Source organism: Prionailurus viverrinus, chromosome B4 (genome assembly GCF_022837055.1).
Source record: "Prionailurus viverrinus isolate Anna chromosome B4, UM_Priviv_1.0, whole genome shotgun sequence".
Lineage (NCBI taxonomy): Eukaryota > Metazoa > Chordata > Mammalia > Carnivora > Felidae > Prionailurus > Prionailurus viverrinus.
In genome coordinates this window covers 46,031,073-46,058,666 of record NC_062567.1, presented here as the reverse complement: position 1 = coordinate 46,058,666, position 27,594 = coordinate 46,031,073, and the positions used below count along the sequence as shown (strand labels likewise).

At 38.6% G+C, this 27,594-nt stretch overlaps 1 protein-coding gene across 1 annotated transcript in view; it reads right to left on the bottom strand.

Moving 5' to 3' along the window:
* PTPRO (protein tyrosine phosphatase receptor type O) overlaps positions 1-27,594 on the bottom strand; it is a 117,940-nt gene that overhangs the window by 50,402 nt on the left and 39,944 nt on the right. Inside the window, exons 8-13 of the mRNA XM_047867277.1 lie at positions 25,458-25,578; positions 24,916-25,109; positions 23,647-23,758; positions 19,488-19,639; positions 18,195-18,315; positions 775-914 (exon numbers count right to left, since the gene is read on the bottom strand). Of these exons, the coding sequence (XP_047723233.1) occupies positions 775-914; positions 18,195-18,315; positions 19,488-19,639; positions 23,647-23,758; positions 24,916-25,109; positions 25,458-25,578 (840 nt within the window). The remainder of the gene's footprint in view (positions 1-774; positions 915-18,194; positions 18,316-19,487; positions 19,640-23,646; positions 23,759-24,915; positions 25,110-25,457; positions 25,579-27,594) is intronic.

The window sequence follows — 27,594 nt, the reverse complement described above, 5'->3', positions numbered from 1 at the left end:
TTAGTCTCTACCCTGCATTTTGTGACATCCTTCACACACTTGACCTTTTCCTTCCACGTCTGACTGTAAAAAATTGTTTTCTTGTGGCTTTGTTACCCTGGGAGCTCCCGGTTCATCTCCCTCCTTCCCTTCCTTTTGACCTGGTGAATAACTCAGGAGTCATTCTACCTGCTGTTTGTGATTCTAAAGCCTTCACAATCACCTCTCTCAGCCTTCATTTTCCCAAGCGAAATTGTCCTCCTTACTGACTAGAAATAGTCCCTTCTTTAAATTCTCTAAGTAGAATGGATCTCTCTATGGCACTTGAGTTTTACTTTAATTATTTCTAGACTGACGCAATATCCATAACTACATGAAAAAAAATTTAAAGGCCAGTGTTGATTCTACCATTTGTATCACATATAGTGCCTTTCACATAACTGGCAATCAGTTCATATTTGTTAAATTATATTTTATATGGCAGTGTCTATACCTTTGGTCGATTTAATGGCAATAGGAAAAAGGAACCCTTTTAAGTCCTCAGGACCCAGGGTAACTAAGAACTAGGGACAAAAGCTAATGCAAAGAGGAAAATAAACTTTGCAATTTGGCAAATTGGTTCTTACATTTTAGGCTTATTCTAAGCACACTGTTAATTTCTATCACTGAAACACAGAAGTGCAAATGAACAATTTTCATTTTCTATAGTTTAAACAAATAAAGGACTTGACTTCATTCAGAAAATTAGCCTTAATCAAAATCAACTCAGAAAAGAAAAATCAAAATGTACAGTACCTGGAGTTTGGTTTCTTGACTAGAGCCAACTTGTTGACAAAAGACTTCAAAGAAATCAGCTACTCCCTCTTCCACCCACAGCAAAGTCACTGAAGTCTGGGTTTTATTCACGGCAAAGAGTGATTTTGGAGGAGCTGGTTCTGAGCAAAGATAGAGTTTTACAATTTTATTTTAATTTAATATATTCTTTCTTCTTTCACTGATTGGCAGGATAAAAATAGGCCAAAAACAAAAACAAAAACAAAAACCAAATACAGGCAGTTGAGAGCACCATCAAAATTTTATATTGCTTTTGAAATATGTCCTTTCACAAAGACAGTGGTCACCTAACTTAGAAGGCAGAGGATTTGGCCTTTTTCTCCCCCTTTCATTTTATACTTCTCTTTTTGGAGCACTTCTGTTTTCTACTTCAGCTTTATTATATACATAATCTATTAATAGTTTTTACGTCATCTGAATTGGAGCTAGCACTGCCCTGATAATACAGACTTTCTGTAGGAGACACAAAAATCTGCACTTCAATGGCTGAGGAAAATGAAAGTGGTTTGCTGCCTTCTAATGCAGACATTCAGTCTGGTACTTAGCCAAAAACCTGCTGGAGACTATCTGGAATCATTTTGTCAGAAGAATGGCTTCTTGAAAATGTAGTCGAAATTAAGAGGGGTAGAGTTAAGTACATATGATTTTTTTTTTAAAGAAAAGGATTATGGAAGGGGACTGGATGGTTAATAAAATGTTAGAGGACTGATTTCTTTACCTAACTCTTTTAGACACTTCATCTTGATCAATAAATTAATCCGTTAGTCAAGGAAACTATGCCCCTTCATCCTCATTTCCAGTAACTGAGTCACTGGATTTGTTGGCTTGAGACCAAACCCCTGCCTGTTCCTCAGTTTTAGGAAGTGATCTTGCTGTCTTGATCCCCCATTCTTGAGTCTCTCCTACTCTCCTCTCCGTGCCCTATCATTTGGGTGTTGTCTTTCCTTTGAACTCCTCCAGTACGCAAAGTGCTATGCCTGAACCCCAGTGCTTATGCCAGAGTCCCTGTTACCCCCGTCAGACCTCCTTGACATTGCTTGTTTGACATATCACATATCTTGCTGTTAGGTTCATGAAACATCATACTCCGACCACCTGCATGTCCCTGTTAGACAACTACCCAAACTGTTTGCTCGTTACTTGGATTTCTTTTTATTATTTGTCCCATGCCCCCAAGTCTGTCCTCTAGCTCCTGGCTTTTAGTAGTGCTTGAAGAAGCTCTTGAAGGCCATTTCACTCCTTTGACATATACATTATCTTTGTGGGGGAAGGTTTAGACCTTCGTTCTAGAATACCATCCTCATGGCCCTATTCAGAACCAGGAAGTATGTCAGAACCATTCTTCTCATGGTTTATCCCAGACAACTTAAATTTGTGTGCAACTAAAAAGAAGCATTTTTCTTTCTAGAGCCAATTGACGAGGTTAGGCAGAAGAGCTGAAGAAGGAAAGGGAGGGGTTAGTCTCGGGCAGGTTTGATTCACAACAGATGTCAGGACCCCCTTCTCATTTGCAATGAATTGTCCACTTGATGAAACATAGCGGTCAGCTTCCACTTCTCACATCTTTTATAACTGTCACTGCCAATAGGTATGAGTCAGAGAATAGGTCCTTTGACTCTCATAGAACTTGAATCTTTGGAGAAAAGTGAGGGTTGTCTGGGGGCAGAGATGGATGATTTTTGGGCTGAACCTTGGTTATGTCTCTTCTCAAAATCCACAAGACAGAATTTCTCCTCAGAGTGCCTCTTAAACTGATTAGGTTCCCTAGGACATTATGTCTTGCTTTTTGTTTTTGTTTTTGTTTTTGTTTTCCCCTGATGGGTAGAAAAAAATCAGTTTAGCTATCCAACAAGAATACCGCCCAGGTCTCAATTTCCAGATCCAACTTTTTACACGTGTATTTCCAATCCCCTATCATCCTTGCTTACTCAAATACTTCACTATTGCCTTAACCTCCCATAGGGTCAAAATAGACCTTGAGTCTTCCGCCTTCCCGAAATCAATCTGCTTTCCAACCACTGATACTCTGACGAGCAACACCATTCTCTCAATTGACGAGGCTCTCCTCTGGTTTCTCAGTCCCTGATAGCATATCTTCAAATAATTCTTGTCATCTCTTCCTTTTATCTATTCTTTTTATTATATTGCACGTTCAGGCTTTTGTCATCACACTTTATCAATCAACACGACAGACCTTTAATTCTTTTTCCTGCTTTTAATCAGTTCTTTCTTATTTGTCAATGAAGGCATAAATCACCTAAAATACCACTTTGCTCATGTTAAATCCTATCTGCATAATAATCTATTGTGATCAATGTCTACTGCATCACATCAAACGTGCCGAATTTTGAAGATCCTACTAACATCAGCCACATTTACCCATCCAGCTTCATCACCATCCTTCCTACCCAGAAATGTTTCCTTTGGTAGGGCCAATTTTCTCACTGACTACCATACAAGCAGTACTCTTACTCAACTCATGTATTTCCCTTCAATGTACTTTTCCTTCTATTTGGATCATCCTAAGATCAGGAAAAAGTCTTCCTTTCTTCCTGAAGCCTTACCTGTTCACTCTGTCTTTTGATGATCTATCCCTTCTCTGACCTTCTGTTACCCTATTTGATCTACGTGAGTAAAGTCCTGATTCTACTGGGTCCCATTTGATTCTTTGAGAACAAATACCATGTGTTATAAATTATTTTTGTCTTCACCTTGAACTAGTCACCTGAAATTGCTCAATAAATCTTATCTATTGACTGATTTAAACCACAGGTCAAGATTCATTAATCAGAGCTGTTAAGATTTAAGCATCAGGCAAGATCAGACACATTGGGGTTGAATCTTGATGTCCTCTGCCTTTTTACAGTGATCATGTTGCTAAAATTACCAGCTTTCAGTGGCAGAGTCAAAGATTGCCATGAATTGTAAGCGTTCTCAGTGGTCCAAAGATTATGACTTTAATAATGGAGTAGAGGTTTCTTTGGGTCTGGCTAAAAAATGTGAATCTAGGTGATAAGTTGGATCCTCAGGTAAATCTCCAAAGGCCACAAAACAAATTTTTCCTTTCCTTTGGCCAGCCACAAAACAAATTTTTCCTTTCAGGTGTTATGCAGGGGCAAGAGATGATTCCAAAGTCACTGCACCCATTATCTCAGTATTCTTTTCTGAAAGACATATGCATATTAGCTCTGTAGGTCAATGAATAACATATACAAATCACCTGTTTGAGGACTGTTTAGGATTTTTGTGATAGGTATATTTCTTTAGCTGTTTTGGGGAGAAATTTCACTCAGCTATTCCAAACAAAGAAAATTACTGCAATATTTCATAAGTGGAGGTGTAATTGGGTTGAGAAGGGATTCTAATTAAATTTCACTACACAAGAAAACATCTGCCCCCAGGATATGTATTAAATGTTAGAATTGTATTGTTCAAAGTAGTAGCTATTAGCCACATACAGCTACTGACTATTTGAAATATGGCTAGTCTAAATTGAGAGGTGCTATAAGAGTGACAGACTGAATTTTGAAGACTTAGTACAAAATAAGAATAAAAATATCTCATTTATATTTCTTTATATCAATTACATATTAGAGTGATACTACTTTGGATATATTTGGTTAAATAGGCATATTAAACTCAATTTCACCCATCTCTTCTTAGTATTTTGTAACGTGGCCACTAGAAAATTTAAAATTACATATATGGCTCTCATTATATTTCAATTGTACAGGATGGGGTTAGAGCATTCCTTCTTGCTTGGTAGAGCAGAAGTGTGGAAATTCTTGGCAGAAGCTGCTTAGAGAGGCCCCCCTTTTGCTGTCTATCTCCTCTCATAAGAAGGCAAGGTCAGCTAAACTCCATAGCCTAGCATGACTTAGATGATTTCTGTTTCCCATCCTTGGGCATGAGACCAAAAGGGAGTGGTGGCTAAATACTGCCCAGGCAATTTCATGTGATAGGGAATACAATGACATGCAAACGCCTTTTGATTGGTCTGTGTTATGGGCTAAATTGTGTTCAGTCACATTCCTATGTTGTAGACCTAAGCCCCAGCACCTCAAAAATGTGAATGTATTTGGAGATAGGGCTTTTCAACAGGTAAATTGAAGTGATGCCCTTAGGGTGGGCGCTAATCCAGTTTGACTGGTGTTCTTATAAGAAGAGGAAATTTGGGCAAAGAGACACCAAAGATGAATGGGTTCAGAGAAGAAACCATGTGAGGACACAGCTGGAAGGCGGTCACCTGGAAGCCCAGGAGAAGGGTCTCGGAGAAACCAAACCTGCTGATATCTTCTTCTTGGACTTTTAGCCTCCAGAACTGTGAGAAAATAAATATCTATTGATTAAGCCACCCGATCTGTGATATTTTGCTATGGAGCTCTAGCAAATGAATACAGTCTCTTACTATTCAAAATCTCAAATATAGTCTAGCTTATAAAAGGGAGGGATAGAGAGACCTCAATGATTTTATGAAGAGTCAATGAGCTTTAAGACGATGGACACAAAAACTCTTTATATAATATAAAGAGCCACGTAGATATTAGCTATAGAAATCCCCCTGGCTACTATCACTGTCTACTTTCCAAAGTGACATTTGAAATCTCAACTCCTTCAAAATTCCCTTGTTTCATAATGTCAGATTTCCTTTTGTTTAAAATCATTTCAGAGTCCACGATGTTTGTTGTGAGACTGTGGATATGGGGAAAGGAGACAGATGTACTATTTTTACAAAATAAGGTAGAGATACAGAATTGTTTGCTTTAAAATATTTTTGAACAGCTTTCTAGCGTTGCTGATGTTATACTCAACTGTCTGGCCCTCTTCTTCCCTTCTCTTCTCTCCTTTTCAGTGCCTGTCCTATTTGAGTGGGGAATCCAACCTAATTTATAAGGAAATTTTATAAGGAAATTATAAGGAAATTTTATAAGGAAAAATTTATAAGGAAATAAGGAAATAAAAAAATATAAATTTATAAGGAAATTTATAAGGAATTTTATAAGGAAATGCGCAGAACATGGGCAGAAAGGAAAGCTGTAAGGCTACCTCTACCATTTAATTTAGATTGGATTATGAGAGGCTCAAGCTGTTCCCTAGGGTCTCAGGGGAGTGAAGGTGACCTTGAGTAAAGTATGAGCTAGTGCCTGATTCTTATTCTTTGTTCTGGAAGCAAATTTCTTCCTTTCCTAGGAAATTCCAGAGGGAGTCAGGTGTAATAGTTAGAGTTGGAGAAGAATAGAATGTATTTATTGCCTAAAAACCATCTTTTCCTGACAATTATTACATTGTTCCTTATTTTAATGTGACCCATTGGTTTAGCTGCCGAAAGAATGATGCTAATGAGGCCAAGATTATATCCGTGAGGGCCCATTAGTTTTACAAATGTGTGACATTGGTGATAAGAGGAATTCAACCAAAACACATTGTAAAAAAACGGTCAATATGACAAAATCGATTTTCAATCCTCGGTATCAGTGACAGGAATTTGCTGGTATCCTCTTCAGATAACAAAGAACGGTTCAACATCTATATTATTGTATGTCTTTTACATCTATTTTTATTTCCCTCAAGGCAGGCAGTTCCTCCTTCGGCAGTGTAAGCCGTGTAACTTATATTCAACTTGGTCAAAGAAAACACCTGGGACTTAAACAGTGTCAGCCACATAAAGTATGTCCAATGTGGTCAAAAACAACATCCGCAACAGAAAGAAATATTCGAAAGAAAAAGCAAAGTGGTAGAGAAATTATTCATAATGAGTTCAGACTGATATGCAATGAAATTAAGAAGATGAAAATTTATATTAAACAACAGAAACTTGTGTTAGAGCTGAAGTTTACTAAGCCTATTCTCTTGTCAATTTAGGGACGTTCTTTAAAAAATATTTTTTTAGTGTTTATTTATTTTTGAGAAAGAAAGAGTTTGAGCGGGGGGGGGGGGGGGGTGGCAGAGAGAGATGGAGACACAGAATCCGAAGCAGACTCCTGGCTCTGAGCTGTCAGCACAGAGCCCGAGGTGGGGCTCGAACTCACGAACCACGAGATCATGACCTGAGCTGAAGTCAGGCGCTTAAGCCACTGAGCCACCCAGGCGCCCCAGGGAGATTCTTTTAATAAATAATGAGCAAAGTTAAAAACAACATTGGGAAATATTTTTTAAAATTCAGGCAAATATTACATTATAATTAGGCCATTTCCATATCGAAAACACACAATTTTCTCAGGAATTAGAAATACCCATGATTTCCATTACATTTTAAATAAATTCTTTATGGCTTAATGATAGCAAGTGTAACATCCCCTTCTGTGAGTCATTGGGTGTTTCTATGGTTTTCCCAGCTCAACTAACTTCTAACGATTAGCGGAATTTTTCAAAGAAAGCTTTCATTTAACTTTACTTAGTTTCAAAACAGTATATCTAACTTCCTCTTTTTTTTTTTTTTTGGTTCCAAGAATATGATTTTTTTTTTTACTTAGCATTTTTATTTAGTTAAGAGTTATTTTCACCAAATTCTTAGAAAAGGATCACTACTCTCATTGTATCATTAGCCTCGTTGCCTTTATTCTGAACTCAGGTATGAACTTTAAAACTGGAAGCAATATTAAAGATTATTTAGTCCAGACCCTCACTTTGTAGATGAGGCACCTGAAATCCAGAGGGCCTAACCCACTTTTCTATGGTAACACAACTTGTCTGTGAGAACAAGAACTAGGGTCCAGGGGCGCCTGGATGGCTCAGTCGGTTGAGTGTCAGACTTTGGCTCAGGCCTGATCTCATGGTTCATGGGTTTGAGCCCTGCATCAGGCTCTGTGCTGACAGCTCAGAACCCAGACCCTGCTTCAGATTCTGTCTGTGTCTCTTTCTGCCCCTCCCCTGACCATGCTCTGTCTCTCTCTCTCAAAAATAAATAAATGTTAAAAAAAAAAAAAAAAAACTGGGATCCAGACCTCTGCACACCTAGTTAAGGGTCCTTCTACACCTGGATTCCTCCCCGAAAATGTGGGTGTTTGCCATCTGTTTCCATATAACTGAGGATGATAGGGCTTTCTGAAAAGTTCCTTTTTCCCCAAAGGGCAACTTTTCCACAATGGGCAGTTGCTTATACATTGAGATAACTACATCACAGTTGCTGCCCTATCAGTCCACGTCATGGGGTGCAGGGGAAGTGCTTTTAAGGACTTCCTTAAAAGGATGTCCTTTTTGTGTGGTTTGGCTGTGGGCAGCTGGAAATGGCAGTGAAACTCAGGAGACCACAGTGAGAAATGGGAGAGAGAGAGATTGAGAAGAGGCATCAGTTAGCCTCAGGACTAGGAACGGAGCCACGGAACATCACATGCCTGGCATTCCAACCCAGAAGCTAATGCTGGCATGAGGCTGCTGGCCGTGTAGGACCATACATGAAGGCTGCTGGCCACGTAGGGCCATACAAGAAGGGTAGCAGGGCAATCACGGTCCTCTGAAAACCTAAAGAACACGCTTGTAAGAAGTCAGTAGGAGAAATCTCCCACAAGCTTCCATCATCGCTCTCACCCGACTGGCCTACTCTATTGGCGGCCTTATGCTCTGTCACTCTTCCTTACTACAGATTCACTCCGTCTAAGGCCACCCCCTCTACTGGCACCCTGGGGTCCTGTCTCCTCTGGCCCAAGCAAGGAACATCATTTTAATGAGTGTCACCTTCTAAACTATCCTGCACCATCAATTTTCCCTTTTCTGTTGAATCATTTTGATTAGCCGTTGAAAAGCTGTTTCCACCCACTTAAAAAAATAGAAAGAAAGACAAAACAAATCCAACCAAACAAATAAAAACTCTTGGCTTCTTTTATCCTCAGCTTCTGCTCATTTTCTCTCCTCTTTATAATCACACTTCTCAAAAGTTTTGTTATTCCAGCTGTCTTCCTTTTTTCTTTTATTCTCTCTTGAATTACTTTTTTAAAAGAAAAGTTTATTTATTTTGAGAGAGAGAGAGAAGGAGAGCAAGGCAGGGGGAGAGAGAGTGGAGAGAGAGAATCCCAAGCAGGCTCCCCACTGTCAGTGCAGAGCCCGATGTGGGGTTTGAACTCATGAACCGTGAGATCATGACTTGGGTGGAAGCTTAACCGACTGAGCCACCCAGGCGCCCTGTCTTGAATTACTTTTAGTAGCATAATTTTCCCTCACTATTCCACCCAAATGCCTCCTTTCTGAATCACCAATAACTCCTGGGTTGCCAATTCTCACTCCACATCTTACTTGACTTACCAGCAGGTGTAAGCTGATCAATCAAGTACTTTATTCGCTTGGTTCTTTGGACATCACACTTTTCTGTGGTCCTTTGTCTTTTACCGGCCACTCCTTCTCTGGCTCTTTTGCTGGTTCCCTCACACCATTTCCATTTCTTAACATTGGAGTGCCAGGGCTCAGTCCTTGGATAGCATGCTTTCTTCTTCATTCACTCCCTGATAACTTCATCAAGTCTGTTTCCTGACCCTCAAACTTATACCCCCAATCCTTAAATCTCCCAGAATCCAAGCTCTTTTATCTAATTGCCTACTCAGTATCTGTTCCTTAATATTTAACAGGTACCTTCAAATGTGGATGCATCCAAATCTGAGCTTCTGATCTTTCACCCAAATCTGCCTCTCCCATGATCTTCCCCAACTCAATAAATAGCACCTCTGTCCTTCCAACTGCTCAGGCCCAAGATCTTGGCATCTTCAAGATAAATTTTGAATCTGCTCACGGCTCATCACCTTCACGGCAACCACCCTGGCACAGGCAAGTATAATCTCGTATTTGGGTAGACGCAGTAGTCTCCTAACTTTAAGGTGACTGTGTAATTTATCAAATATGTCCAAAGTGGAATACTTTTAGGGAAGAAAAGAATTGCAAAAGAGTATGACTAGTCTTTAACTGATCTATAGCAGTGTAAACTGGTATTATGTGTGGTAACTGGGATGTAAGGTCATCTTATCTACCTGGTTTCCTGTTTTACCTTGATCCCTGAACACTATTCTTACCAAAGTGATCTTGTGAAACTTGTCAGGTCATATGACTCCTTAGCTTGAACCATCTACTGGAATATCATCTCACTTGGTGTGAAATGTCTTTTCAACGACTCCACATGATCTGCTCCTTTGTTACCTCTCTATCCTCTTTTCTACTACTACTCTCTCTCTCTCTCTCTCTCTCTCTCTCTCTCTCTCTCTCTCGTTCCTTCCACTTCAGCCACACTACCTTCCTGATCTTTTCTTGAACTTCCAGGTATACCACTGCTTCTGGAGCTTTGCACCTGCAGTTGCCTATGCCTACAAAATCTCCCAGTTATCTGTTTGGCTCACTCCTTTACCTCCTTCAGGTTTTGACTGAAATATCACCTTCACAGTGAAGCTTAACTTATGCCACCGCCTACAAAAATTGCACTCTGCTTCTCATTATGCTTCTTTCTCTGCCTCATTTTCCTCCACAGCATCTGACGTCCTTATATTTGTGTTTATTGTCTCTTTTTCTCCAGTAGAATGAGGGTAGAAATTTTTGTCAGTCTTGTTCATTTCTGTATTCTGAGCACCTAGATTAGTATGTAACACATAGTAAATGCTAAATAAATATGTGTTGATTGATAGAATAAATTAATTTTTTAAATGTGTATCTTTGAAACAGAGACAGAGAATGAGCGGGGGAAGCACAGAGGGAGAGAGAGAGACACAGAACCCGAAGCAGGCTCCAGGCTCGGAGATGTCAGCACAGAGCCCAATGCGGGGCTCGAACTCGTCAACCATGAGATCGTGATCTGAGCCAAAGTCAGATGCCTAACTGACTGAGCCACCCAGGTGCCTCTAGAATAAATTACTTTTTAAAGCATAGTAGCTTAATTAATTTATTAGTTTTTTTTCTGACTGGCAGTCAATATAGATGGGTGGACAGATGGATGGACAGATGGATAGATAGATAGATGAGAGATAGAATGGATATGCATATTTTCTTTCTTATTTCACTTTCCTCTTCCCTTCCATACATTCATTCATCCATCCATCTTTCCTTTTCTCTGTGCTACATTGACACAATTTATTCACATTTAGATCTTATTAAGCTCATTTCTTTTTGGTGGGGGGTGAGAGGGGTAACAAGGTAGTAACTTACCAGGACATGATCCAAGAAAAGGGCACGGGAGGATAGAGAGAGGTACATTAGACTTCAGTAGGCTCTGACTCACAGCATTTCACTCACTTCTTACCAAAAATAAGGGCTGCATATATCCAAGCAACCATTTCCCAAACTGTAAACTCAATGATTTCAACATAAGAATAAACAAATGTTCTCAACTGAGCATGAGATCATGAAGGGCAGTGCTGTATAATAGCTGGGTTTTTCTTAAGTAAGAAATTACATTTCATCAAAATAGAAATAATTATTTGTAATCACTGAAATTTTATGACAGAGAGATTCTAATATGCCCCAAATTCCTAACACCTGAAAATATATTGATTCTTTCTTATCCATAGCCAAACTATGTTTAAAGGTTTCTAATCTATATAAAGTTTTTCATGACTGAGATTAAGAAAATCAAGCCAATGTTATTAATACCCAAACTCCAAAAGAGGAAGAGAGAAAACCACACAGTGGGTGTGAAATTCCTTCCTTCTCTATTAGGAGTTTTCACTGAAAAAAGAAGTTTATAGAAAAAAAAATACACTCCAAATCCAGGAAAACATAAACAGCAGATGGACAAAAAGTGCCAAATCACTGTTTCTTGACTCAGACTCAACAGTGTTTGAAGTCAAATTTCTGTAGGTTGCAGCTTGCTCAGATGAGGACGTTTCATTCAATTACCTCCAAACCTCTCCTGGCACTGAAGTTACCTGATTCCTTATCTTGAGCCTGTCTGAACACAGCTGTGGTCAGGATACTGCAGAAGTTTGACAGTGATGGTGTATACATTCTGTTTTTGGTTTTCTCTGACCTCGTTGGCTATACCTTCCCAGTCTCTCTGCTCAGTGTCCAAGTGCTGGAAGTGGTTCTCCTCTATTTCTGCTTACTAGTTAGTGATCTCATCTAGACACTCCAAAATTTATATTTCTAGCCCAGAATTCGCTGCTGATCTCCAGACACATAGCAAGAATCATTTTATTTGACAACTGTATTTGGATGACCTCTCAGTTTGGTTTTGGTTTTTTTTTTAGTCCAGAGAAGAATCTTTGATTCTCACCCTATCCCAAAGTCACTCCTTTTCTAGGTTTTCTAGTTGTGTCAGTCTCAGTGAATTGTACCACCATCCAGCCTAGTTGCTTAAGAGTAAAGCCTAGGAGTTAATTTTAATTTCCCTTTCTCTTATTTCCTATTTTCACCCCACAAGCACGTTCTATGGACACAACCTCCAAAATAACTCCTGAATTCTGTCCATTTGTCTTCATCTCCATTATTACCACTTAACTAAAAGTTGCCCTCATTTCCAATGGAACTTACTGAATTAGAATGTTATTTTTTTAATTTTTTTTCACGTTTATTTATTTTTGAGAGATAGAGCATGAGTGAGGGAGGGGCAGAGAAAGAGGGAGATACAGAATCCAAAGCAGGCTCCAGGCTCTGAGCTGTCAGCACAGAGCCTGATATGGGGCTCGAACTCACGAACCGTGAGATCAAGACCTGAGTCGAAGTCAGACATTTAACCGACTGAGTCACCCAGGCGCCCCGAATTAGAATGCTATTTTTTAATATGAAATTTATTGTCAAATTGGTTTCCATAAAACACCCAGTGCTCATCCCAACAGGTTCCCTCCTCAATGCCCATCACCCACTTTCCCCTCCATCCCACCCACCATCAACCCTCAGTTTATTCTCAGTTTTTCTAAGAATCTCTTATGGTTTGCATCTTTCCCTCTCTGTAACTTTTTTTCTCCCCCTTCCCCTCGGCCATGGTCTTCTGTTAAGTTTCTCAGGATCCACATAAGAGTGAAAACATATGGTATCTGTCTTTCTCTGTATGACTTATTTCACTTAGCATAACACTCTCCAGTTTCATCCACGTTGCTACAAAAAGCCCATTTTTCATTCTTGCTCATTGCCAAGTAGTATTCCATTGCATATATAAACCACAAATTCTTTATCCAGTCTCACCGCTGTTGCTTAACATAGTGTTGGAAGTTCTAGCATCAGCAATCAGACAACAAAAGGAAATCAAAGGCATCAAAATTGGCAAAGATGAAGTCAAGCTTTCACTTTTTGCAGATGACATGATATTATACACGGAAAACCCGACAGACTCCACCAAAAGTCTGCTAGAACTGATACGTGAATTCAACAAGGTTGCAGGATACAAAATTAATGTACAGAAATCAGTTGCATTCTTATACACTAATAATGAAGCAACAGAAAGGCAAATAAAGAAAGCGGTCCCATTCACAATTGCACCAAGAATCATAGAATACCTAGGAGTAAACCTAACCAAAGATGTAAAAGATGTGTATGCTGAAAACTATAGAACGCTTATGAAAGAAATTGAAGAAGATATAAATAAATAGAAAAACATTCCATGTTCATGGATTGGAAGAATAAATATTGTTAAAATATCCATACTACCCAAAGCAATCTACACATTCAATGCAATCCCAATAAAAATTTCACCAGCATTCTTCTTGAAACTAGAACAAGCAATCCTAAAATTTGTATGGAACCACAAAAGACCCTGAATAGCCAAAGTAATATTGAAGAAGAAAACCAAAACATGAATGTTATTTTTAAAGTTAGGGCACATGGTGCCTTAATCGGTCTTCCTATCTTCACTGGTAACCCAACAATCCTTCCTCCCTTGAGCAACCAGAGGGATTATTTTAAATATGTCAGATTGTTTATTTTTAATTCTTTAAATTCTCTCTTATTACACCCAAAATAAAATCTCAACTCCATCTTCTTAAAAATCCTGTATAATTTGGTCTCTGCCTATTCCTTCTGCTTTGCATGCCCTTTCCCAAACTTTTCATGGCAGGTCCTTTCTTGTGATTCATATCTCTCATCATTGCTTCCTCAGAGAAAGGTTTGCTGCTTATACACTGTCCCACACTACCCTGTTTTAATGTGGTACACAGCACTTCTTACCATCTCCCCCTTCGGCAGATCCTAAGTTCCTTGTGAACAGAAACTGAACCCTTCGAGTTCATTATTACAAGTAGTCTGGCATCTGGGAAATTCTTAGAAGGTTCTCAGTTTGTATTCATCGAATGAATTCATGAATGGATATTCTACTACCATAGAGCTATTTTGTGATAGGCCCAACCCTTCTCATCCCTATTTCTTTCCCTTTCTTTATTTTTTGAATGGTTGCTTATCTGGTGTAAACTTACCCAGTTCTCTTAAAGTTGGCCCAGAGTTTCAAGTGGATTCACCAAGACCAGAAGTTATGACTGGTTGCTGGTTGAAGCCGCAGTTGCATGTAGACAAGTACGTTCTTGTAAAATGACATTTCTTGGCGCAGATTTGATTCACATTTGTATTGACTGCCAAAGGGAACTGTCATCACATACCCCCATGGTACCGTGAAACTACTGACAACCTACAATTCTTAATAGGATGATGGGCTCAATGCCCTGCAAACAGTACCACCGTTGGTAGATGTCTTCTTGTGGATGCTGATCGGTGACATAATATTTGAGAATCTTTGGCAATTGCTTTGAGGCTCTCTACCCTTGCACATACCATCCTGGATTACTTTATATTATACTGGACTCAATCGTAGCCTGGTTTCTTCTCATAGATGTAGATCCTGCCCTCCATGATACCAAGTAGAGCCATTGCAAAGAGGCTTTTATCACAGAGAAACCGACCTCAGGGTTAGCCAAACCGTTTTGGTCCTAGCTTTAACAACATCGTTCTGATTCACACTAGCCTTAAAAATCTGTGTGCCAGAGTTGCAGGTTTCTGTAAAGTAGAATTCATATGACTTCTATGGACACCGAATGAATGCTATAAAGGAACATAAAATGACTAGAATGAAAGTTCTATGAAGTAAAAGATAACTGCAATCAGTTATTACTAAAGCAAAATGTTATTTTACTTCTTTGAAAGATAAAATTTGGTAGAATGTATTCAACTTTGAGGTCTGTGGTTGCAGTTTGGTTCAACAAATATCTTTTGAGCACCTACAGTAGGCAAGGCCATATGTGTTATGGAAAATTGAAAGAACCAAAAAACAATAATGTGATGAGTGGAATAGAAAATAGACTTCTAGACAAATGGATGACAAGTGAAATTATTTAGTTTTCAGGGGGAAAAAGGCTGAGTTCAGGCACATTATATACAGATTGTCTTGTTTTCAGAGAGCAATGATGTAGAAGCAGTATTTTGTCTGATATTTAGATCACAAAAAGGAAAACCTTATTGATTTTAAGAAATAATTTTTATGGAAACTGGCCTTCCCTTCTTGAAAAGTTTAAAGGACCTTTCTACACTGGTTTAAGTAGTCCTGCCTGCTAACAGGAAGATATGGAACCTCAAAACCTCATGATAAATTTGGGCTGGGAACTATCATGATTTTTACTCATACGCCTGTGTAGTGTGAGTATAATTGTACCAGCTCAGGACTTTAACTCATACTCCTGATCATATATCAACCATAATGTCACATTATGGCAACAGTGAGGCTCTCGATAGGCTCCCTAATTGCTGCTTTGGTAAGACCCACCTCTGAACAAACCAAATGAGTTAGAGAAAGCAGCTAGGACCCAAGAAACACTTACAGCCTCCTGTAATCATAAAGCTGGGGAAAAGAAAGGCATGGGAATGTGAGCATAATCTTTAAGCAATTCCAGTTACCTGGAAACGAGTTTTGAACGGATTTTTATATCCACGAAGGACAAAATCAGAGATGCAGTTGCAAGTGATAGGCAGGCAATTTTTTTTTAATAGAAAGATCACACAACGTTGGAAGCTGGTGATCTCCACATTCCTAGAGTTGAAGTACAGACCGTTGGGGAAGAAGAGCAGATTGCCCACAGTGAATGAAATTGAACTCATGGTTCTCAATGGGAGGGTGTTTGTAAATTTGTAGGCATGTTTTTAATAGCCACCAGGAAGGTTGTTAACTGGGCTTCTGTAGGCAGGAAGCAGAAATGCTAGATGTTCTGCAATGATCAAGAAAGCTCCAAACAGAAAAACTGTCCCAAGTCCCACATCCCACATATGTTTGTAATGTCATACCAAAATAAATCCACTATAAATGTAATTGCAAGTACTTTATCACATAATAATGTTAGAAAAGATTTTCCGGAAGTTGAGTAAAATAATTTAGAAGAAAGTTGTCATTAAGAAAAATACCTAAATGGAATTAAGGTGTTATTTACAAATTACTCAATAATTTACTTTTTCTGCCAATAGTTTCTATTTAATATGTTATGTATCTCCAGCTACCTATTTAATTTTATTTATTTATTTAAAAATTTGTTAATGTTTATTTATTTTTGAGAGAGAGAGACAGACAGACAGACAGAGTGTGAGTGGGAGAGGGGCAGAGAGAGAGGGAGACACAGAATCCGAAGCAAGCTCCAGGCTCCCAGCTGTCAGCACAGAGCCCGATGTGGGGTTCAAACCATGCGATCATGACCCGAGCTGAAGTCGGATACTTAACCAACTGCGCCACCCGGACAACCCAATTTTAAAGGGTGTCAGTGTGAGGATTTAATTTTTGCCATGGCCAATAGAAGACAAAAAGATTTAAGACTGAGTGTTTTATGCACTGAATTATAGAGAAAAGCAACTACTGGGGAAACTAAGGAAAGACTGTGTTTTGTTTTGTTTTGTTTTGTTTGGGATTTGCTACGAGTTTTCTAAAGCTACATCCCTACCAGAAATGGTACTCTGGGTGTTTGTTTAAGCTGCTAATAAAACACCCTGGATCAGTCTTTACCTACAGCTACACCTATAAACATAGGTGGTGAGAGTGACAATTTGACACTCTTAGGAACAGACTTAGATACAGACTATAAATTAGCAGACATCCGAAACAGGATGTCAGTAAGTTGCATTAAGTGTTTTGAAAATATTCTGATTTTCAATATTGCCATTCTCTATACTGTTAATTTTCAAAATATAAAAAGGAGATCTCTGCTGTGAAAATCACACATTGAAGTGCATTCATTTCTAGGTGGCCCCTCTTACACTGACACTACCCCACAACTTTTTGCCAATCCATTCTCTTGCCTGCTGCTGATTATAGACTATTATCCCTGAGGCCCCTTTATGTATCAGAAACTAAATGTATACCTCACTATGTGGAAAACTGTTGAATGTAAAAGATGTGTTTTGTGCTAAATAGTGTCACTTCCTAGTTGTATTTCATAATATAAATAATTATTTTGACACTACACTACACAATCATTTCCAGCTCATTTGCAAGAATATTACACTTTCCTCATTTCCCCTCATCCACAGCCTATTATTTTTCTTGGCATGTTCTCTTTACTTTAATTAAGGTTATTTTCCTCTTTCTCTCATCACATGCAAATACATGTAGTCTCTTACTACTTATCCTAATTCGAACTTTTATTCAAGGGTCCACTTGTACTTATGCTTGCTCAGTTATTTATTCACTCCTTTATTTCCTTTTATATGTGCATGGAAGAACTACTGATTCCTTTACTGCTTGTAAACTTCAACTTTTTCATTTTAATTATGTGCAGTCATTAGACAATTCCATTATGACTTACAGAAGCACTGTATCTGAACAAATACACAGGGAATCCATATGATTTTGTTATAATTTTTTCTTTTACCTTGGTTTTACACTACAGTTAGGACATTATATCAACTTTGAAAATCAGTATGTGGGTTATTTTATCTATAAGTTTCAATTTGAGATATTAAAAAGGGCATCACATAATACTTACATGAGAAAGGAATGGTGTCTGATAGGGGTTGAAAGCACTGCACTAGATAATCTCTAAGGCTTTTCCTTTTCTAAATTCCTAAGACTTCTTCGTTTCTCTAATCTCACTAAGGATGGGGAATACTCCTGACTCCCAGAATAGCAAAAATTCCATTCACAGAAACCTATATTAAGTTGAACGAGGGCGCCTGGGTGGCTCAGTCGGTTAAGTGTCCGACTTAAGCTCAGGTCATAATCTCACAGTTCATGAGTTGGAGCCATGCGTCAGGATCTCTGCTATAAGCACAGAGCCTGCTTTGGATCTTCTGCCCTCCTCTCTCTCTCTCTGCCCCTCTCCTGCTCATTCTCTGTCTCTCAAAAATACATAAACATTTAAGTTGAACATACATGTTTATGTTGCACTTATGAAAGAGAGTGAACATTTTTCTGTTATTTCATCGAATTGAAAAGACCATGACAAATCAAGAGATGCAAACACTAGTTCTCTGGGCATGACTATTTTCACAAACACCCCCATGTATATTTTTCTTACCTAGCTTGACAAGGCGGAGCATGGAGGTATTACTTCCTCTTTCGGTGCAAGCGGTTACTGAGAGGTTGTAGATATCTCCTGGAGGCAGACTGAGAATCGCAGTCATGACATTGCGTGTTACCTGAAAGATCCATCAAGATTGAAGGTTTAAACTTCTAATGAACTTGAACTAGAATACCACTCCAAACAACTACAGGGCTATGGTAGGCATTCTCTCTATTCTATGCGGCTTTCTACAGTTGATTACAACCCTACGGATACTTTATTTCCTTTGAAAATTATATGAATTCCTCAACTGAACCAAATGCAAGGTAGCTCTACACGTGCACAATAAATATCAGAACATTTTTGTAATTAATCCTCTATTTAGAATAGGTACTACTCTGATACTTTTCTTCTTATTCACAGCAAATTTTAGAAAAGGCAACTGCTAGGTGTCTGCTGATATGTATATAACTCAGCCCTAGCTGAGAAGCTAGAAGACACCTAGTCATATCTATAGCCACCTGGTTTCTTAACTAAAGACTACATTTCCTAGTTTCCTCTATAGCTAGAGGGAACCATGTGATCTACTTCTGACCAATGGATCATAAGTGGAAGTCACATGGGCAGTTTATACTCCTGTCTACACTCTGTAAGTGCTGGGCCTCCCTATCTTCTCCTTTCCTCTCCCCGCATGCTAGAATATGGATATAATGATAAGGTTCAGCTATGCAAATGAAGACTACACAGTTCTAGAAGAAACAACAAGACAGAAAGAATCTGGACCCCTGGATGATTGATCCTTTACAGCAGAGGTGCTCTGACAGTTCTATGCTAGCATGAGAGAAACAAGCTTTTATTTTCTTCGAGCAATGCTTTTTTTTTTTTTACAGTAGTTTAGTCTGTACCTTAACGCCATGTCAAAAGTGTAATAAAGCAGGAGAAAAGAAATCAGTATTTCCAATGTACCCAAATATTTAGGTATTGGTGATATATGGAGAAAATATCAAAACATATTAACTGTGGTTTTCTTGAAAATGTTTGACATCCTGAATAAAAACCTCAAATCATAACTTTCAATGTAAATGATGAGTAGTTTTAACGATTAGAGATCACTATTAAAGATTAAAAGGTAAACCCTCTGAAAGGAGGAATTTAATTTTTTTTACTGTCCCTTCTCCGGAGCCCAAAACAGTGCCAACTGGCATAAACCATTTGTTTAATGTTTCAATAAATGTTTGCTTAATGGTTTTCAAGAGTTCATGTAAATAAACGTTCAGATGCCTGATATTGGGATTCAAAAAAACATACACTCTTTTTAATTTTCTTCTTTCCTTCTGCAACAACCATCCAGTGTAACATTCTAGAATGGGAGAGGTCAGTTGTGTCGTCCCCATATGTCCAACTGATATATAACAGACTGTTGAAATACTCCACAGATGTGATTTCTGGAGCAACTGGGGCTACAAGGAAGGGAAGAGGCACATTTTAGTTTAATAAGAGACTAATAATAATTAAAGTACTTACCAACAGAGCATGCAATCCCATGTAGAGTTAATTTAGAGAATTAAAATTCACACCATAAAGGGGTACCTGGTGCCTCAGTTGGTTAAGCATCGGACTCTTGATCTTGGTTCAGGTCATGATCTCATGGTTCGTGGGTTTGAGCCCTGCTTTGGGCTCCTCACTGACATCGTTGAGCCTGCTTGGGATTCTCACTCTCTGCCCCTCCCCTGCTCACTCACATGCTTTCTCTCTCTCTCTCTCTCTCTCTATCTCTCTCTCTCTCAAAATAAATAAACTTTAAAAAATTCATGCCATAAGATGGTCCTGGGGATCCCAGGACCTCTCAGTAACATAATGAAGGTTGGTGGTAAAAGCTGGGCACTTATTTCCTGGGTCCCCACCTTGTATGGCCCAGACACAAGGCGGCCAGACCCATCTGTACCTGAGGATATCAGGTCTTTTATATTGATTTCATAGTTAGAAGATTCCTAAAATGTTCACTTCTTTGCATCCACTTGTTGCATCAATAAATTAATAGTATAAGGCATTATCGGATTGATTTTCCAAGCAGTACTGGAAAACTTGGGGTCCTATAAAAGTATATTTTTTATTGTGGTATAGCAAAGATGTTTATAGAAATAAAGGGCAGTAAGATCAATGATTAGAGGGGCAGAAAATAAATATTGTTTATATAAAATCACAAAGCAATACCATTGATCATGTCTAACCAGCACCTTGCAAAAAGTAGGCTCTTAATAAATGTTACTGAAGCAAGTAGCAAGGAAGGAAAGAAGGGCTCTTTTATCACACCACAAAGCTAACTTCTAACACTGAGTTTCTTCATTTATTTTACATTCTGACACATTTAAATGCAAATTTTTTAATGGGGAGGAGAGTTCATTACCAGCTTTATAATATATGAGCTCTGAATGTATATTTTAATTATTTTTTAAGCTTAACTGATAATTCTGAAGATTTTAGGAAACACACACACACAGGTGAAGTTCAGTTCCCTGTGCATGCTGGTTTGGACAAGCAAGTGTTCCATTCTGAGAGACAGCACAAGACCAAAGGAAATATCTGGAGGAGAATTTCTATAAACCATGAGGATTTAGTTTCCTCGATATGCTACAAGTACTCGTAACAAACATTCATAACTATGCTTTCTAGAACAATTTTTACGGAAGAGACTTGTAATATAGAGTGTAAAATACATTTCTGTAGCTAGCAAGTAACACAAACCCAAATCGTATTTCAGAATAGTCTAATAAAGAGAATAATACCTATGGCTTCTTTCCTCCATTATATTTCTATGTACTTCGTTATACATATGTATCTATACTTATATTTTGCCAAAGGATATTTTCTCATGTTTTAATTCTAGTGAGGACAAGAAACACTTTTAAAATTGCAAACCCGGAAACGTATTTAAAATTGTATAAGTATTAACACAGATCCCCGCACATAAATAATTAACTAGATCTTTAGATTTTTGTACGCCATGTTGTTGCCTTAAAATTCAGCATATTGCTGAAAGGCCACAAGATGTCACTATTTGTTTATTAAACATAATTTGGTACACTGGCATAATTACTACGCATTTGACTTGCAGACAAAGTTGCCTAACAAAGACAGTAGTCCAGAGATCCTAATAAATCACACCTTATTCAAATATTTTATTCCTGTATCCTTTTATATCACACTATTTGGCGTTTTGGATCACAACTAAAAGCACAGGAAAGAGAAGTGTGATATCCTTGTTTCCTTTAAACTTGAGACGAGGGAAGAAAAGCAAAATGAGATAAGGCAAAGATTTCAATTGGCTTTAAAAATAAGTCAGTGCCCATATATATTTTAATAATGATTTATATTATATAATTTACTTCTCACACTACCTGTGAAATATTATTATGCCTATTTGACAGATGGGAGAGTTGAGACTATCTATATTCATATGCTTAGGTGACACCGTGAAGGGACAGTGTCAGCATGACTTAGGAGATAGCCCCAGGAGGGCTCGCTTCGGCAGCACATACACTAAAACAGGAGGTTGTCCCAGCAAAAGATAAGGAGTTCACAAAAATCAATTTGTTGGAGACAACAGACTGCTCACCTAGCCAAGCAGCTCACTTATTAACCATAGAACTATTCAGACTTGCCAGGCCCATAACTTTTGCCAGGTCAGTTCCCAGCTCTGAAAGGCACACCTAAGCCACTTGAGTCCAGAACTCCAAATCCTGTTAATGGTTCATTTCCAGTGTCCCCCTTCAGAGACACCATAGAGAGCCTGGCAAGGTGGTTTTCTGCTTTATTGCAGAGAGTTCTAAAACACTCGGTCTTGCTCTATTAGCCGGTTGTTAGGTCACATTTTGAATTCTGCCAATGAGAAAAAAGAAGTCGAGGATCATTAGGACAATTTGCTCAAAGTCTGATAGCTAGAATTCTGGAGGGCCAGGTCTGCTCAATCACGTCTTCAGATGCAAAGTCTGGGCTCCTTTCAGACGTCTCTGTCTGAGGGGGAAAAAGTATTCTCAGAAAGGCAATGTCAATAAAGTTAAGCTGTATGAATTATTTATATGGTAAATGTAACTAAAATTAAGTATACAATTATTAATATAGTCAAGAAGCTCACACATTACTCATCACATAATTGGTATTTTCTACCTTTTTGATATTTTGGTAGTCTTTCACTTGTCTACTCTAGTATTACTATTAATATCTGGAACACAGGGAACTCCAGATATTGTCTAGTAAAGGAAAGGGATATACTATGTATGTTGATAGTGTAAGAATTCACATGATTAATTTCTTCTTTTTTTTTTAAGATTTTATTTTTTTTTTAATTTTTTTTTCAACGTTTATTTATTTTTGGGACAGAGAGAGACAGAGCATGAACGGGGGAGGGGCAGAGAGAGAGGGAGACACAGAATCGGAAAGAGGCTCCAGGCTCTGAGCCATCAGCCCAGAGCCCGACGCGGGGCTCGAACTCACGGACCGCGAGATCGTGACCTGGCTGAAGTCGGACGCTTAACCGACTGCGCCACCCAGGCGCCCCAAGATTTTATTTTTAAGTAATCTCTATACTCAACATGGGGCTCGAACTCACAACCCAGAGATCAAGAGTTGCATGCTCTACCAACTGGGCCAGCCAGGTGCTCCCACGCAATTAATTTCTTTGCATTTTCTTTCATTGATAAAGTCTGACAGAGTAAAACTAGATGTCCAGGGAAGAATACATTTTGGTAACATTTTTCTTCACCTAAACATATTTTTCTCACATCTTCTCTCAGTATAACACTAATTATAGCCTTGTAGTCCAACCAAAAGTTCCTGAAAAATCATAGTTCAAATAGGATTCAGAAATAGTCAGTGTTTCTTTGATGAAATCCCCCTTTCATTGCCATCTCTGACCACCTCTGTTATCTATCTCTGCTATATGAAAATGAGTTAACAACTGTTTCAGTGCTTTTAAAAAAAACCCCAAGGCTTACAAAAGTTAACATGCGCAGGTTACACAGGGTAGATGGCCGATCCGTGATTCAAACCCAGGTCCATCAGTCTCCAAAGCCTGTTTTAACTCCTGCTGTGGACAATGCTGCCATCAGCCTGTGACTTTAAAACTTTAATTAATAAGGAAATGGAGGCACTCTAGCAAACAAAATCATTGAGTGGGTAAAATCAGTTGAAGCCCAAAGTTCTGTCTGCTACATCTCTATTCTAATCGATTCCAAACAGGGGCACATAAATAAAGGACAATGACTCAGGATGAAAATGTATTTTGATTTTCAAAGACTATCATTTAAACAAATAATGAACTTTCAGAATCAAGGATACTAGCTTCCATGAGACTGAGCTTCAGTCAGTGCTGGGTGAGTGCCTAGCGCTTTCTGGAGATATATCTCTTCAGAAACTCCTCAAAATGGCGTTCTCTCCCCGTGGAAGCCGTTCCCATAACACCACTCACCTGTTATGAAGCTTATGGTGGAGCTGTCGCAACAGCTCAGTTCTGGGTCTCCCCATGTTACCATGGTAACTCGAAAGTTGTAGTACCATGCTGGCAGCAGATTGGCTATCCTCTAAAAAGAGCAAGGAGACAAAAGAGCAAGGGGGAAAAAATCCTGGTTTTGGAATAGAGTTACTTTTATTAGGTCATGAAAATTATCAATAAGTATTTTTTATTTTCCTTCCCATACCTTTTTGTATTGTATGTATATACATGTATGTATATCTGCATGTAAATAGAATGATCTACAAACAGAACTTTTAAAAAAGTGATTCATAGGTATTGAGTCAAATGTTACTAATATTGGTCTCGTTTTGCAGTTTCCTACGTTGTATTATGCATGTGAAATAGTACTTATTTGTAAGCGACTGTACATACACATTCCCCTATTTCTACAAAAACTGGCCTCTCACGACTTTGTGTTCTCCCAGTTTGGACCATAATCATGCATCCTTATTGAGTGGCAAATACCAGAGTCATCAACCGGGTAGAGGGCAATCGTGCACTTCATGTGTGACCTGTGCCTTAGAAATTATTCCAGCCTCAGAAAGCGCAATCTTTCCCTGCTCTCTTGAAAAGCATCCTCTAGTTGCACCTGGTTGCAACCAACCTCAGTTGGTTAAGTGTCCAACTTCAGCTCAGGTCATAATCTCACAGTTTGTGGGTTCGAGCCCCACACTGGGCTCTGGGTTGACAGCTCAGAGCCTGGAGCCTGTTTCAGATTCTCTGTCTCCCTCTCTCTCTGTCCCTCCCCCGCTCATACTCTGTCTCTCTCTCCTTCAAAAATAAATAAACATTAAAAAAGATTTTTTTAAAAAGAAAGAAAAGCATCCTCTAATAACCTGACATCATAGGTATTTAAGTGATGCGTAGATGTTAAGAATACTCATCACTAGTGTTAAAACAGTGTCAACTAATTATTGAATGACTAACAGTAACTTTTTGTGTTTTCCTCCTAGGGACAGAGAGGGACAATAAGCTCTTAGCTCTATTAAAACGTGGATATGCCCAATTAGGGATGAAAGCATGCTTCACATAATTATTTCTCTCTCAATCTCTCTCTATCTCTCCCTCGGAAAAAAACAGTCCTACACGCAAAAACAACTAAAAAAATCTTGAAGGTAGCAAACCACCCATGTGTATTTACAGGTAACTTTTTCTGACACACTTGGTACAGAAAGGCAAATTTCTTTATACAGGAAGTGTGACGGCTACTTAAGGAACCATTACCACTGATGCAGTTAAGGAGATAGTCGCTGCTATTTCATAGTATGTTGTCCACTCTGATGTCATTGTTGCAGGGTTGAAATAAAACATTTCAACTACATATTTTCTGAACACTCCTAAGTAAGGTCTGCTCCAGCTCAGAACCACTGCCGTAGGACCCAAGGGATAGAGCATTAAATCCTTTATTCCTGTTGGAACTAAGAAGAAGCAGGGAAAGATGAGAAAAGAGAGCCAAGAAGAAAGGTTTAATATCTTTTCAAATGTCTTAGAAATGGCTTCAAACTCTTTAAAACTAGAGTTTTTGCCCTTCTGATATGGTCATTGAATAAATCATATTTGCCTCCGATGTTATTTTTCTGAGTAATAGTTGCTAACTTTAGACCCCAGGTTATACAACTGTAGTCATTTATGACTCTGGATGTAGAATATTGGGTGAATGAGTATGGACCCCCCATATATGATGCTAATGACTTGGGCATGGACACTGCGTCCCCCTCCCCACCAAAAGTACTCTGATAAAGTAATTCTTGAGGCTGGCAACTTACCGATAGCAAATGTCACAGGATCTGAAGGTGGGCCAATCAAAGGGCCTTTTCTTAGATACATCACGACCTGGTACTGGGCACCGGGAACCAGATTTTCAATGATAGATTTGCTTGAGTTCACCTTTAAACCAAACACCCAACATGATTTATTTAGAGGTGGGCTTTCAGAATGTGACACAGAGGCTGATACCATATTCAGGGACTCTTTGTGGAGCCTCAGACGCCTTTGAAATCCAGAAGCCTTTGCTCGTTCTGGGGAAGGTCAGATTTCAAAATTAGCATGATTTATAGTTTATGTGAACACTGAAGGGAACCCGGAACATTCAAATTCTACGGCTGGATTTAATAAGCCCCGTGAACTACTTTATACCATCAATGTCAATTTGAACCATGTATACACTAGAGACACATCAGCCTCTAACCATAATCAAATCAGCAATACCATAAGGGTAGTCTGACATCCTAAATTGTAGTGTCAGCTAAAAACATACAAAGATCAGTGCAGGAATGTCTTTGGTCTCTCGTCACTAAGAAGCATATAATATCTAATTATAGAGAAGGAAATGACCTCAGAGATTATCTGCTCCAAATATCTCATTTAATAGATCAAAACAGTAAAACCAGGAAATGGCCAAGGTCACATATTCAGATGCAGTGTTGGGACTGGAAGCCTAGTGTTGTGACCTCCAATGGCTGTTACAGGCAAGTCTGGGACTAAGCATCAAGATACAGTAGGAAATGCTTCTGAAGGCTATTGTGACCCCTTAAAATAATGTTGTAGAAAATATTTCTCATATAGATGAGCCCTTCTTTACTGTTCTTTTTTTTTTTTTAACTTTTGGTTAGGTAACAAATACAATATAGAGAAAAACAACCAACAGATGAACGAAATGTACATTTAAAAAAATGTACTTATTAAAGTTAAATGTTGGCATGCACTAGGATTAATGGTTCAGTTTACAGGTCAAGAAATGTGACCTTTAATGCCTATGATATTGAAGACAGCCTTGCTTAGTAGAGAGAATACAGGTTCTCTATTCAGACTGCCTGAAATCAAATCCCAACTCTACCTCTTATCAGCATGGGAATTTATTTATAATTCTTAGCGTGGCTTCATGATTGATAAACTATAGATAATACTATTATATACCTCACAGGTGAGGATGCTTATATACCTCACAGGTTTCTATTGAAACTAGAGATTCAATAAAGATAATTCACTCCTCATCAATTTTTGGCCTCTAGGGTATATAACACTGTAAAATTACTGTGGAAAGGACCAGAAAGAAATCAAAGAAGAACAATAATGTTGACAGCTTACCTATGCTATAAGGTTTTTTTTTAAGCTTCGTTATGATTTTAAGAATAAATACAGAATTCATGGATATGAATTTTAAGCCTTTCTAACACCAGAAACTGATTCTACACAATAGGAATTGTTTAACTTGAGTTGGGACAACTTGCTCTAAATGTAAGTAGGGGGAGCAGCATACCATAATTTCTTTTCCAGTAACTTAAACAAAATAAAATGAAGTTGAATTCATAAAATAGCATTTCCGCCCCTTCTTTCCTACTCACTCATACCAGAATTTTTTGCCCATGTTTTACTTTTTTAAAAATTATTATTATTTTCACAAGTCTATTTATTTATTTTGAGAGAGACAGAGACAGAAAGAAAGAGCATGAGTTGGGGAGGGCAGAGAGAGAGGGAGACAGAGGATCCCAATCAGGCTCCGCACTGAGTGTGGCTCAGGGCTCCACCTCGTGACTGCCAGATCACGAGTTCATGACCACGGAGATCACCACCTGAGCAAACATCAAGAGTTGGGCGCTCAACTGACTGAGCCACCCAAGCGTCCTTGCCCATGTTTTAGAATGTGAATTCTGCTGGAAGCCATCTAGGTAAAGTTAGCCAACTAGATATTCTCATCTGATGGAGCATTTCCTGAAGAGACAAACTATGAATAAGAATGTGTATGCTGTGCACAACTAAGCAACATTGGCTTATTTCTTTAAAATACATTTTTAAATGATAAAACTAATAATGCGCATTGCGAAAGTTATTCACCCAACAGAAGAGCAAATGAAGTTAACTGGCAATTTTTCTATCCTCCTCCCCCCCACTTCCAGCATTTTG